General features: G+C 39.0%; 1 protein-coding gene across 1 annotated transcript in view; it reads left to right on the plus strand.

Moving 5' to 3' along the window:
• The window catches only part of MYO9A (myosin IXA), a 272,260-nt gene that overhangs the window by 96,275 nt on the left and 161,859 nt on the right, over positions 1–14,126 (plus strand). The window contains exon 10 of the mRNA XM_036734161.1: positions 1,141–1,275. Coding sequence (XP_036590056.1) covers positions 1,141–1,275 — 135 coding nt within the window. The remainder of the gene's footprint in view (positions 1–1,140; positions 1,276–14,126) is intronic.

The following is a 14,126-nucleotide window of genomic DNA, read 5'->3' on the forward strand; positions in this document are numbered from 1 at the left end:
GTATTGTATGTATTTTTACATATATTTGCTGTCTTCACCCATAAGAATGTAAATTCATCACAAGTAAGGATTGTTTTTCGTTCTTTGTTATTATTTCCTCATCATGTAGCCAGTGTTTGGTACATAGTAAGCATGATTGGTCTTGGAGCCTTAGTTCACTCATCTGTGAAATAAGAGTATCTAGCGCAGGATTGTCATGAGACTTAATTGAGCTAATAAATGTCATTTGGCAAATTTGAATTTATTATATAATTAACAGTTATCATCACAGCAAGGACAGGAGAGCGTGTGCAGAATGAAAGGTGTGCAGGGGGAACCTTGTCCGTGATACCAGTAGGGCAACAGTGGTAATGATTTTAAGCTACTATGCCTTGGAAGGAGGAGTTTCTGTAGATGGTGGCATCAGAAGTCAAGTTTCTTGGGTTTGGAATTTAAGTACATGGTAGCAATGAGTGTTCTTTTTAGAAGTTTAGCAGGAGAGACAGAGACAGAGAAGGAGAAGAAATGTAAGACACAGCAAGGGGTATGACAAGATCAACAAGTCTTAATTAAAATAGGAGAGACCTGCTCATGATTGTAGGCACCAAGAAGGAGTCAGGAAAGAGGTCAAGGCTGAAGATGAAAAAGATTTATGGAACAAGGCTAAGGGGAATAAGAAGAGAGGTAAGAGAGGGTTCTTTCTGACACAGGATGAGATTGGAACAAATGAGAGTGAGGATTGGTAAGGACATACTGGGATTTTGAGATGTGAAAGATGGGAGATCGAAGCTTAAGATGATCGTATAGATATGTTTTATTAGTCATTCCATTTTTTGTTTGTTTATTTAAAAGAAACAAGTCAATTTCACATATCTGAAATACTTGATAGATCTGCAATCTCATTGCTATAGAAACTCCCTTTAGTGGTTCAGGTTACAATCCATCTATGCCTTCTCATCTGGTGTGACTCATGTCAAGGTCCTTACATAAATCGTCCACTGGGATGACATGCTAAATTAACTTAGGTTTTGCTCAATTATTTTTAATCACTGGGACCAAAAAAAGAAAAAGGTTTCCTACCCCCTTTCTAGAACTTTTTATTGGACTTTTCTCAAATAGTAAATTAACATAATTTTTACCATAATTTTTATTTTTTTCCAGACATTATCCATTGGAGTACTTGATATATTTGGATTTGAAGATTATGAAAGTAACAGCTTTGAACAATTCTGCATTAACTTTGCCAATGAACGTTTGCAGCACTACTTTAATCAACATATCTTTAAACTGGAGCAAGTAAGTGCCAAGATGTATGATATTCTATGTAAGTCTTTTTTTAGGTTTAGACTCCCAGATTTTGGGTTTCTTAGTTTTGGTTTAACGTAGTTTCAAATTAAATCAGATTAAATAAATAAAAAACCATTTTTCAAAGCTATGTCACAAAGATAATTTTGTATGCAAAATCATGTTTGGTCCCCAAAATGGAATTAACAGTGTTTGGAACAATCAATATTTTTTTTTAATTTAAATTTATTTATTTAACATATTTGGTTTTCAGCATTGATTTTCACAACAGTTTGAATTACAAATTTGCTCCCCATTTCTACCCTCACCCCCACTCCAAGATGGCTTATATTCTGGTTGCCCTGTTCCCCAGTCAGCCCTCCCCTCTATCACCCCCCTCCCCTCTCATCCCCTTTTCCCTTCCTTTCTTGTAGGGCAAGATAAATTTCTACGCCCCGTTGCCTGTGTATCTTATTTTTTAGTTGCATACAAAAACTTTTTTTGTTTTTGAACATCTGATTTTAAAACTTTGAGTTCCAAATTCTCTCCCCACTTCCCTTCCCACCCACCCTCCCTAAGAAGCCGAGCAATTCAACCTAGGCCACACATGTATTATTATGTATAACCCTTCCACAATACTCATGTTGTGAAAGGCTAACTACATTTTGCTCCTTCCCAACCCATCCCGCTTTATTGAATTTTCTCCCTTGACCCTGTCCCCTTTCCAAAGTGTTTGTTTTGATTACCTCCACCCCCATCTGCCCTCCACTCCATCATCCCCCCACCTTTTATTTTTTTTTTATCTTCCTCCCTCTTCTTTCCTGTGGGGTAAGATACCCAACTGAGTATGTATGGTATTCCCCCTCAGGCCAAATCTGATGAGAGCAAGGTTCACTCATTCCCCCCTCACCTGCCCTCTCCCCTCCTCCCATAGAACTGCTTCCTCTTGCCACCTTTATGCGAGATAATCCACCCCATTCTATCTCTCCCTATCTCCCTCTCTCAGTATGTTGCTCTCTCGTCCCTGAATTTCATTTTATTTCTTTTAGATATCTTCCCTTCATCTTCAACTCACCCTGTGTCTGCTCTCTCTCTTTTACATATATATATATATATATATATACATACACACATACATACATATACACATAGATATATACATACATACACATTCACTTATATATATATACATAAACATATATATATATGTTTATACATAAATATATACATAAACATATATATATATATATATGCATATTCCCTTCAACTACCCTAATACTGAGGTCTCATGAATCATACACATCTTCTTTCCATGTAGGAATGTAAACAAAACAGTTCAACTTTAGTAAGTCCCTTGCAATTTCCGTTTCTTGATTACCTTTTCATGCTTCTCTTGATTCTTGTGTTTGAAAGTCAAATTTTCTATTCAGTTCTGGTCTTTTCACTGAGAAAGCTTGAAAGTCCTCTATTTTATTGAAAATCCATATTTTGCCTTGGAACATGATACTCAGTTTTGCTGGGTAGGTGATTCTAGGTTTTAATCCTAGCTCCATTGACCTCCGGAATATCGCATTCCAAGCCCTTCGGTCTCTTAATGTAGAAGCTGCCAGATCTTGGGTTATTCTGATTGGGTTTCCACAATACTCAAATTGTTTCTTTCTGGCTGCTTGCAATATTTTCTCCTTGATCTGGGAGCTCTGGAATTTGGCAACAATATTCCTAGGAGATTTCTTTTTGGGATCTATTTGAGGAGGCGATCGATGGATTCTTTCAATTTCTATTTTGCCCTGTGGCTCTAGAATATCAGGGCAGTTCTCCTTGATAATTTCTTGAAAGATGATATCTAGGCTCTTTTTTTGATCATGGCTTTCAGGTAGTCCAATAATTTTTAAATTATCTCTCCTGGATCTATTTTCCAGGTCATTGGTTTTTCCTAGGAGATATTTCACATTGTCTTCCATTTTTTCATTCCTTTGGTTCTGTTTTATAATATCCTGGTTTCTCATCAAGTCACTAGCTTCCACTTGCTCCAATCTAATTTTTAAAGTAGTATTTTCTTCAGTGGTCTTTTGGACCTTTTCCATTTGGCTAATTCTGCCTTTCAAGGCATTCTTCTCCTCATTGGCTTTTTGGAGCTCTTTTGCCATTTGAGTTAGTCTGTTTTTTAAGGTGTTGTTTTCTTCAGTGTATTTTTCAGTATTTTTTTGGGTCTCCTTTAGCAAGTCATTGACTTGTTTTTCATGGTTTTCTCTCATCCTTCTCATTTCTCTTCCCATTTTTTCCTCTACTTCTCTAACTTGCTTTTCCAAATCCTTTTTGAGTTCTTCTATGGCCTGGGGCCAGTTCATGTTTTTCTTGGAGGCTTTTGGTGTAGGCTCTATGACTTTGTTGTCTTCTTTAGGCTGTATGTTTTGGTCTTCTTTGTCACCAAAGAAAGAATCCAAAGTCTGAGACTGAATCTGGGCGCGTTTTCGCTGCCTGGCCATATTCCCAACCAACTAGCTTGACCCTTGAGTTTTTCAGTGGGGTATGACTGCTTGTAGACTAACGAGTTCTATGTTCCACATTTGGGGGGGAGGTGCCAGCTCTGTCAGACCCGTACTACTCCTTCCCCAAGAACCCCCAGTCCAGACTGGGCTTAGATCTTCATCAGGCTGTTGCACTCCTGCTCTGATCCGCCACTTAATTCCTCCCACCAGGTGGGCCTGGAGCCGGAAGTAACAACAGCTGTAGCTGCCCCACCTCCGCTGCCCCTGGGGCTGGAAGCCGAACTGGGAACTCGTTCCACTCCCGCAGCTTTTCCCACTAACCTTCTCCGCAGTCTTTGGTGTTTGTGGGTCGAGGGGTCTGGTAACTGCCGCAGCTCACGTATTCAGGGCGCTAGGGCCCCCTCCACCTAGCTTCTGTTCTGGATGGTTCACGCCGCTCAGGCTGGGCTCTGCTCCTCCCCGCTCCCAGCTCCGTGTGGAATAGACCTCACCCAGAGACCATCCAGGCTTTCCTGGGCTGGAGCCCTGCTTCCCTCTGCTGTTCTGTGGGTTCTGCCGTTCTAGAATTGGTTCAGAGCCATTTTTTATAGGTTTTTGGAGGGACTCGGGTATGGAGCTCACTCTAGTCCGTGCTTACCAGCCGCCATCTTCGGAATAATCAATATTTGATTCCTTGTATAAATTAAATTTTTTTTCTTATTGTTATTGATCTTTGGTTTTTATATGACATTCATATTTTTTTTTTACTTCAGACTCAATATGAGTTAATTTAATTCAATGCAAAAACATTTATTAAGTACTTACTTTTGGCCCCCAGTGCTTCTTAAACTGTGGGTTGGGTAACTGAATGTGGGGGTCACGATAAATTTGGTGACAGTAAAATGTTTCTGAATGCACAGTGACCAAAAATTGATTCCAAGTCAAACGCATAGTGAATCTTAGGTGTTTCTGGCAGTGCTTCCCGAACTGCACTGCCCAACTTCACTTCAGCCTTGGTTCTAAACACACAATATGCACACTTTGTACCGTGCGTTTATGACATTCATTTCTAGATTTGCTCTTTCTTTTCCCCTATTCGGTGATCTCTGCCTTGCAATAAAGTTGGTTTTTTTTTTTTAAAGGAAAAATAAAAGCAATTCAGCCAAACAAACTGCCTCAGAGTACAGGCAAGATTCCATACTCATTCATTCTCACCTCTGTAGTGAAGGAAGTAAATTTTCTGAACTCCTCTTCAGGATCTTTTTTTGCTTCTGTTTATGTCTTTTTTTTTTGGTTCTTTCTGTTTATATTGTAATTATATGTCATTTTCTGGTTCTGTTTACTTCATTTTTCATCATTTCACATGTCTCCCCCATGCATTTCTGAATTCTTCATATGTATTGTCTCTTATGGCAAAGTTGCATTCCATTACATTCATGTACCACAGTTTTAATTATTCCCCAGTTCATAGGCATTGATCTTGTTTCCAGTTCTCTGCTCTGACAAAAAAAGCTGCTACAAATATTTCATTGGGTACAGGACCTTTCTTTTTGTCTTTAGCCTCATATTTGCATGACATTTTTATTCAATACCGTGCTATTACTATTGTCTGAATCAGTGTGTTTCGGGTCAGAAATATATTGATGTTGATTGTCCTCTGAGATCTCCAGAATGGATCAGGAGATCTGGGCTGTTTCTCGACTGCTCCCTTAACCAGGTGTTTGCTTCTGTCTCAGTTTCTTATGATCCTATTCTCTTCCTCTCCTTTCTTCCCTTTTTCTGCCTCCTCCCCTCCATACTATTCCTTAGAAAATGCTATAGGACTGGCAAGCTTATGGGATGACAAGGACCAAGAGTAGCCCAGGATAAGCAAGCAGGGGTGGGGTATGATCTCCATCAGAAAAAGGAACTTCTAAACCAATTCAATCACAGATCTATCAGTGTCCCAAAAGTTGTAGTGCAGTTTTAAGTTTATAATTTAAACTGATTTATGACTTTTGGGATCTTTATATTTGCTGTATTAGGAAATAATGTTCTATATTGAAATATTTCAGTTGCTGATACTTTGGAAACTATTGTCCTGTCCTTATCTTATTTCGATGGGGTTCACCTAGAAGTGAACTGCCATATTTACTGTTTCATGTGCTATACTTTTCCAGTATATTAATATACCACAAGTGCTTCAGCATAATAGAGGGTATCTATTTTGTTTCCAGTTGTTGCTAATACAAAAAGAGCTACTATGGAACATGTGCGTGTATATGTGTGTGTATACACATATATGTATGTATATGCATATATATGGTACAGAATAATACAATATATGTATAGTATATTACATTGTGTGTAATATTGTATACGTGGTTACTTTCCGTCCTTCTTTGGATCTCCTTGGGATATATGCCTAATAGTAATCTCACTGTGTCACAGGAGTTATACATTTCAGTGACTTTCTGAGTATAGCTCTAAATTGCTTTCCAGAGTGGTTCAACCAATTCACAGCTCAATCAGCAATGAATTAGTGTGCCTGTTCTCCCATAATCCTTCCAACAATTGCTGTTTTCCTCATTTATTGTCTTTGTCAATCTTTTAGGTATAAGGTAGAACCTCATAGTATTTCAATTTAAGTTCCCCTATTTATTTGTTATCTTGAGCATTTTTTCATCTTTTAGTCTCTAACATTGGAGTTTTTCTTGTAAGTACTGTTCCAGCAATCCCCCTTTTTTTTAACTTTAATTTTTTAAATTAATGGAAACCTGTTTTCTTTCCCTCCTACCTCCTCCCAGCCCATTGGAGAAGAAGATAAAAATCAAAAACTTCTTGTACCAAGTGTTTATACTCAAAGTTTTTTCAAATTGTCCTCATCCAAGATCCCTGCCACTATAATAGCCCTTTACATCTGGATTTGTGTTGTTGCTGTTGTTCATTCTTCTAGCCTCCTTCTTGACTTCATGCTTGATGTTAGGGCTGATTTCTGCCATACTTCTGGAGGGACATTCTCTGCTGGTCCTGTTGCTAGTCTCTTGGGGTATTGACTATAATGTTTTTCTAAGATATCAGGGACAGGCTGAGGATTTGCAAACTTTCATTGTTCCCAAATTGGTCTGATCCAGGGCAAAGTCTGATTGCTGACCCCTTGGTTTAAGCTTTGCAAAGTTTCTGGCCTGGGTTTGGTCAGAACAACAAAGAATGCTGCTTTCATTCACCTAGAAAATTATGCTAGTTCAGAGTGACAAAACTATAGACTTACCATTGGTTTAGAATTCCTGGTGTGGTTATTCCCTAGGCTAGGTAAGGTGATGGGACTGAGATCCCACTCTGCTCCTGGAATCTGAGCCAAAAACACCATTCCTGATGTCTTCTAAACTTCCTCCTTTCTCAGTATACTAGGCAGGATCTCTTTGTCAGGAGTCCCATAACTGTGGGCAGGTCCCTTTCTCAGTCCACCCAGGATTTCTGACCCAGAACTGAAAAATGGGTAATAGTGCTCCCAGTTAGCACCTATCCCTGTCTCAGTGACCTGGGATATGTCTGAGGATGCTGTGGTATGAGTCTGGGACCTACTCTTGCCATAGTGCTCAGCCTTTCTCTGTGTGTTGGAATGCTCAGCATGGTGTGCTCCTTTCCCAACCAGCCCCTAGGCTGTCTATCTCCCTTTGCTGGCTTGGGCCAGGCAAAGGACTTCCTTGGAGATTTTCTGGATTTCCCAATTAGGATTCAGTCTGGTGCATTTCCTATATCTGATGGAGGAGTTTTGTGGATAGAATCAGCTGTGTTGTTTCCTGTTAGTCTATCATCTTGTCTCCTTCTGTCCATGTATTTGCATTTCAAAATTTCTACTTAATTCTGGTCATCTTTATCACAAATGTTTTGAGATTTTTTTTTCCCTTTAAGTTCCCATCTTCTCCTGTAGGATTATCTTCCATTCTGTCAAATAGATTTTTGTTGCTTGTGAGCCTTTTTCTTGTTCTTTCAGAATAGTGTATTTCAAGTTCCCTTATAGCAGCAGCTGCCAGGCCAAATCTTGTGTGATCTTTACCATAGTTCCTTGATAGTTGAACTCTTTTATTTTGGCTGCTTGTAGTATTTTTTCTTTGACCAGCAAACTCAGGATTTAGGTTATGGCTTTACTGAAATTTTTAATTTGGGGTTTTTTCCAGAGTGTGACAGGTGGATCTTTGTATTTTCACTTTGCCTTTTGGTTCTACAAGATTTGGATGTTTTTCACTTATGATGTCTCAAAATATGCTGTACTGTCTTTTTTAAAGGGGTAAGGAAGTTTCATGTGACTTTTAAATTGACTTTCCTTTACCTGTTTTCCAGGCCAGGTGATTTTTTTATAGTGAGTATCTTTATATTTTCTTCTTTTTGTTTTTATCTTTTGCTTTCAAAAGTCTTAGAAAATCATTGCTTTCTTTTTGGTGCATTCCAATTTTCAAAGAGTTCAATTTTTGGATTAGATTTTATTTTATTTTTTATTTTTTTATTTTTTTCATAGTTCAATTTGTTTATTAAAAACATCTGTGTGGTTGCCACAGCAGCTGCCTGGGTCCTCTGGACAGACACTGGAGTGTGAGTCTTCACAAGATGGTCGGTGAATTCCTGATAGGGAGACTTAGTGAACACAGTCTCCTTCCACAGGTCTGGGGTAGATAGCTGTATGTTTTGGAGATGGCATCAAAGGTAGCTTTAGCAAAGTTGCCCAGAGTGGCAGTACAGCCTCTTGCAGAAGTATAGCAGTCATCAATTCCAGCCATCGTCAGGAGTTTCTTAGGCACAGGAGCTGAGACAATGCCAGTACCTCTAGGAGCGGGGATCAGGCGCACCAGAACTGATCCATATCTCCCAGTGACCTTGCAGGGCACTGTGTGAGGTTTGCCAATCTTGTTCCCCCAGTAGCCACGTCTCACAGGAACAATGGACAGCTTGGCCAGAATGATAGCACCACGAATAGCTGTGGCCACTTCTTTGGAGCACTTGACACCCAGACCAACATGGCCATCGTAGTCACCGATGGCCACAAAAGCCTTTAACCTAGTATGTTGTCCAGCTCTAGTTTGTTTCTGAACAGGCATGATCTTTAGAACCTCATCCTTCAATGAAGATCCCAGGAAGAAATCTATGATCTCAGACTCCTTGATAGGGAGCGAGAAAAGATAGATCTCTTCCAAAGACTTGATCTTCATGTCCTTGACTAGGCGGCCCAGCTTAGTGACAGGAACCCACTCCTTGTCTTCGGCCTTTCCTCCCCGGGCTCCGCGGCCCGGCCACAGCCACAGCCCCGGCCTCGACCTCGGCTCCCATTGCCGAAGCCACCATGGAAGCCACCAACTCCAGGGCCCCCGGGGCTTCCCGCACCTCCTGCAGCACCGGCGTCGTCCGCCATTTGGTGTTCACTAGAAGTAGAAGCTGGATTAGATTTTGTTAATGTTTATTCTAAGCTACTAATTCACCTTGTCCTCCTCTCTAGCTGTCATTTTTTAATATTACATTTTCTATCTCTTCTTTCATTTCTCCTAGGTACTCTTGTAGTCCTTGTGGCTAGATCATTTCTTTTCACCGAGGCTCTGCTGGAACTTGTTATAAAGCTATTGTTTTCTTCTGAATTTTCCTATTGTGCTTCTCTCAGTCCAAGGTATTTCTTCATTGTGTTGAGTGTTTTCTTCTTTATACTGCTATTTCCAGCCTTAGTTTCTGCATTAGGACTTTATTTTGGGGTTAGAATTTTTTCCTTTCTGTACTCTTGAATGCTTTGGTCAGACTCTGGTTGGTCCTGGATATGATGACTGAACTAAGTCCTACCATCTGCAGGAATTCTTGGGTTTTAGCTGAGTCTCCTATTGGTTTGACTTTAATTTAGGCTTTTTGTTCCTTCTCATGTCTCTTCCTCATGTAGTACGAAGTCTAGAGTTATCTTTGTCCTTTGCTGGGACTGTGACAGGTTTCAGTCAAATATTGTTGCTTATAGTATTAGGAAGCTTCCTATAAGACACCAGATCCTTCGCTTCCTAGATACCAGCCTGGCTGTTTCTTTTGCTGTGCCTCCTCTGTGTTCCCAAGTGATAATCTGACTTTACTTCTTGCTGTGATTCAGTCCAGGCTGCCTGGGCTCTTTATTGGATATCACCTACCTGGGCATTGGTCTGACCCTGTTTTGTAGGGAAGCCCAGTTCTTAGCCACCTTGGTTACAAGGTTTAGTAGTTCTTTTATTCCTTCTATTAATGGTGCTCAAAATACCTGTTTCTCATTTGATCCAACTTGTGTTTTCGTTGTGTCAGAGATCATGTAGACACCCAGTCTATAGATCCATCTTTAGGATTAATTTCTTCTAATTTCTTTGCTTTTCAAGTCTATCTAGTAACATTTAATTGTTGTTTGTTGTCTCATTGCTTTCATATTAGTTCAGTGGGTTTTATATAAAATCATCCCAAGTTGTCCTTTTGTTCTTTTATGTTCAGTATTCTTCAGACTATTGTATAGGTTGATAAATGACTGCATTTAGTAGTTCAATAAAAGCATTTGCATGTAAGCTCATCTTCTGTAGATTCAGGAAGATTGGCATCTTCATGCCAATTCTTGTAGCAGACAAGGTACCAAGGATGATATGTATTTCATCTTGTTTCTACATAGTTTTGACTTCTTACTCTAGGTCTTTGTATTTTGAAAGGTTTTTATTCAATCCAGTTTAGAGGTTAGAAGTTATTTGGTATTGCAACATCTGATAAAAAGTGATTATTAAATTTTTATGGATCCTGTGAGGACACACATGATCTTCATGGGCAAAACCAAACACCCCACTACCATATGGAGTGGAATAGTGTCATAATAGAAGAGATTATAAAGGAGATGGTTTGAAAACGAAAAACCTGAGAGGTCATAGATGAAGTGGTGCAGTGAGGTGAGGAGGACCAAGACAATAAATTATGTAGTAACAACAACATCATAAAAAGGAAAAATTTTGCAAGACTTAACTCTGATCAACCATGATTTCAGAGGATTGATAATAAAATACCACCTACCCTCCGATAGAGAGGAAATGGGTTAATAGGCAGAATGATCACACATTTTTGGTCATGGCCAGTATGGGAATTTATTTTGCTTGACTATACATATTAGAAAGGTTTTGTTGGTTTTTTTTTTCCTAGCGAAGGAAGAAAAAAACCAGATGTTTGATGACAATTAAATGTTTAAAAGTTAAAAAAAAAAAGGTTTTTATGGTTCTCTGTTATGTGAATAATTGTGGGCAACAGTATTGCCTGTGATGTACACGTAGTTTATTTGTTGAATTGTCAAGGATATTTTGAGATCTTTATAGTCGAGGCTTTTGTCATTTGTTAATTTATTAAAAAATAGCAAGCTTGATGTATAATTCTGGCCTTTATTTCATGTCTTCATAGATATGTGGTAAAGTAGGTGCTACATTTTTGCAGCCTGAGGTGATGTATTTTGCAGTTTCTGCTGTTCATTTCCATGATCTGCATTGATCAATAAGTCCTGGTTCCTTATGATTCAAAGAATTTGAGAATAGGAAGGGATCTGGTCCATCATATGTGTGAAAGAAGTCCCTACCCTAGATAACTGCAGTCTTTCTGTAATGTCTGGTGGCAGAGCCTGCTCTTGAATCTCAGTCATAAGCCCCATTTTGTGTAACCGTGCTGTGAGACTTAGCTGTTTTCTCACTGATTTTGTGATGTTATTGTTATTGTTATTTTCTTGGATCGTTACAGAATACTAGAATAGTTCCATAATATTACCTTTTTTTAATTCACAAATTGATAGAGCATGGCTCATTTTTTAACCTTCATTTCATGAATCGCCATCATTGTTGAACTTAACCATTTCCATAAATAATTAGCATTGGGGAGAAAAAAACAAACTCTCTTGTTTACCTTTCTTAGAATCACTTAAGTATTCTGAGTGTGATAAAGTAGTATTTTCTGATAAGATTTAACTTTTCACCAACTTTGTATAGTACTGTATCACTTACGTCAATAACATCTTCACCTGCCATTTTTATAGTACTTTAAGATTTGCAGAGTGGCAGGATTATGAAAAAGTATGTTAGGAAGAAAAATCTCCCTAATCCCTTTTATATGCTCCATAGTGCCTTAAAGATATCCACTCTACGAGACCATAAGAACAATCACCTATAGATTCCACTGCCCAACTCAAGAACTTACAGAAAAATCCTTAAGGTCTTCAGAGCTCCTGGGATAAATAAGCTGCATAGACAGGTGGAGGGAGAGCCAAGTACAGTAGGTGGACCACAGGCATCTGCCCCTGGAGCCTTTGGGGCAGTTTGAACACTTCTTTGAGTTCTCCAGTTCCCGAGTCCAGCTGTGCCATCCTTCCCTGAAGCCCATTGCTGGAGGAGAATGATTTTGGGGTTCTTTGGATGGATGCTGCTTGGCTCTCAACCACAGCTGACTAGAAGCAGCAGCCTTGGAGCAGGGTGAGTAGGTCTACCTTAGCACTTAGGAAATAGAGCATGAAGCTAGCACAGTTCCAATAGGATACCAACTTAGCGAAGCTAAGAGAGCATCCTTTGGGAGCTCTTGATTGGTTTAACTCAGCACTTGGGGGAAAAAAAGCTTAAGCCTAGCCTCATCCCAAAGGGGCCCTAAACCAGCCCTAGCCTAATTTTGGGGAAAAGATTCTAGACAAAATCCATTCCTAACATTCCCTGAAAGCCTCTAGTAGAAGCCCAAAGTAGGAAGAGCTCACAGAGCCCAGAATAAAAGGAACTTCCTAGGCAGTCCTAGAGTTCCTTGAAAGAGAATACTAGTCTTGCCCACTATGTTCAGGCCATGCCTTGCCCTTACTATTCAGTTGCAAACCTTGACACAAATTCAGCATAACTCAATCACGCCTCCCCTCCCCCCATGAGAAAAGAAAGGAAAATTCTGCCCACCATGAGAGACGATCTTCATTTAAAGACACCCAGGGAATAAATCCCAAAGGGGATATCAGTCGCAAAGCAAACTCAGGTAAAGCATCAGGAAAACAAACAAACAAAAAAAGAAACATGGTACCATAAAACAGACTGTGGAAAACCTCATTAAAGAACTGAATATACCAAAAATTAGAGTGGGCCAGACAGAAAACAAATACTCAGTACAAAAAGGAATATCAAAGCAAAACAAATTTTTGGAGAAAATCCTAAGAAATATAATATCAAGAACAACTGACTCAGAAAACAAGTCAAGGAGATACAATCTAAGAATTGCTGGACTCTTAGGAAATGATCAGGAAAAAGGTTTGTATACCATATTTTAGAAAATTATGAATGAAAAATCCCCAGAACCTTTTAGAAAATTGCCTCATAGAACCAGAAGGCGAAGTGAAAACAGAATATCCTAGTCACCTCCAAAAATGAAAATGCCCAGGAACATCAGAGCAAAAATCTAGAAGTTGCAGGTTGAAGAACAAATACTCCAAGCTGTCAGAAAGGAGTTCCAATACCGAGGAGCCACAATAACAATTGTGGAAGACTTAGTAGCTGCCAGCATAAAGTAGAGGTGATCCTGGAATCTATTTCCAAAGGCGAGAGATGAAGGTTTACACTCAATCAATAAACACTTATTAAATGCCTATCAAGCAAGGATAACTTATTTAGAAAAACTAAGTATAATCTTACAATGGGGAAAAATCCATCTTTAATGAAATAGAAGATTTTCAGGCACTTTGATAAAAAGGAGTAGGGCTGAGTAGATATTTAGAAATGGAAATGCAGTTGCCAAGAGAAATTTAGAAAGGTACATATATTTTTTCAATTGGTGGAATAGGTGAGAGGAATTCTTCAATTAGGGGGATATGATACAAATATCTTCTCAGAGCCTTAATATTTTTAAGTATTAGAGAAAAGTTAAAATGACAAAGGATCAGTACAGGTTTTGTTCCATTTTAATAGTGTTAGGAGAAGACAAAAATATGGGGGATATGGAACTATACTGGGGAGGAGAGGAGGAAGAAGGGGAGCAAAATCACCATTACATAGTAGAGGTACATAAGCTGAAGAATGTATAACCATAAAGGAAGGAGTAAGGAGAATGGGCATCCCATAAATCCTACTTCAGTCTCAGTCAGTTAAAGTAAGATTGAATAGAGTTTTACACACATTCACACACACACACCCCCACCCACCCACCCACCCCAGTATCTTTACATTGCACTTAAAAGGAAAATAGAAGGAAACAGAGATATGGAGTGATAGAGGAGGACTTAAGAAAGGTGGAAGGATAGGTAAGAGAAGTTACAAATAAAACAGTTTTGAATGTTGGAGAAAGGAATGTGAAAGGAAAATTAAAAGGAAGAAAGACATAAAACTAACAGAGAATGATGTAAGATGAGAAGAGCTATAAGAGAGACAATAAACTGTTTCACTTATAAAATTA

This window comes from Trichosurus vulpecula, chromosome 8, assembly GCF_011100635.1.
Source record: "Trichosurus vulpecula isolate mTriVul1 chromosome 8, mTriVul1.pri, whole genome shotgun sequence".
Taxonomy (NCBI): Eukaryota; Metazoa; Chordata; class Mammalia; order Diprotodontia; family Phalangeridae; genus Trichosurus; species Trichosurus vulpecula.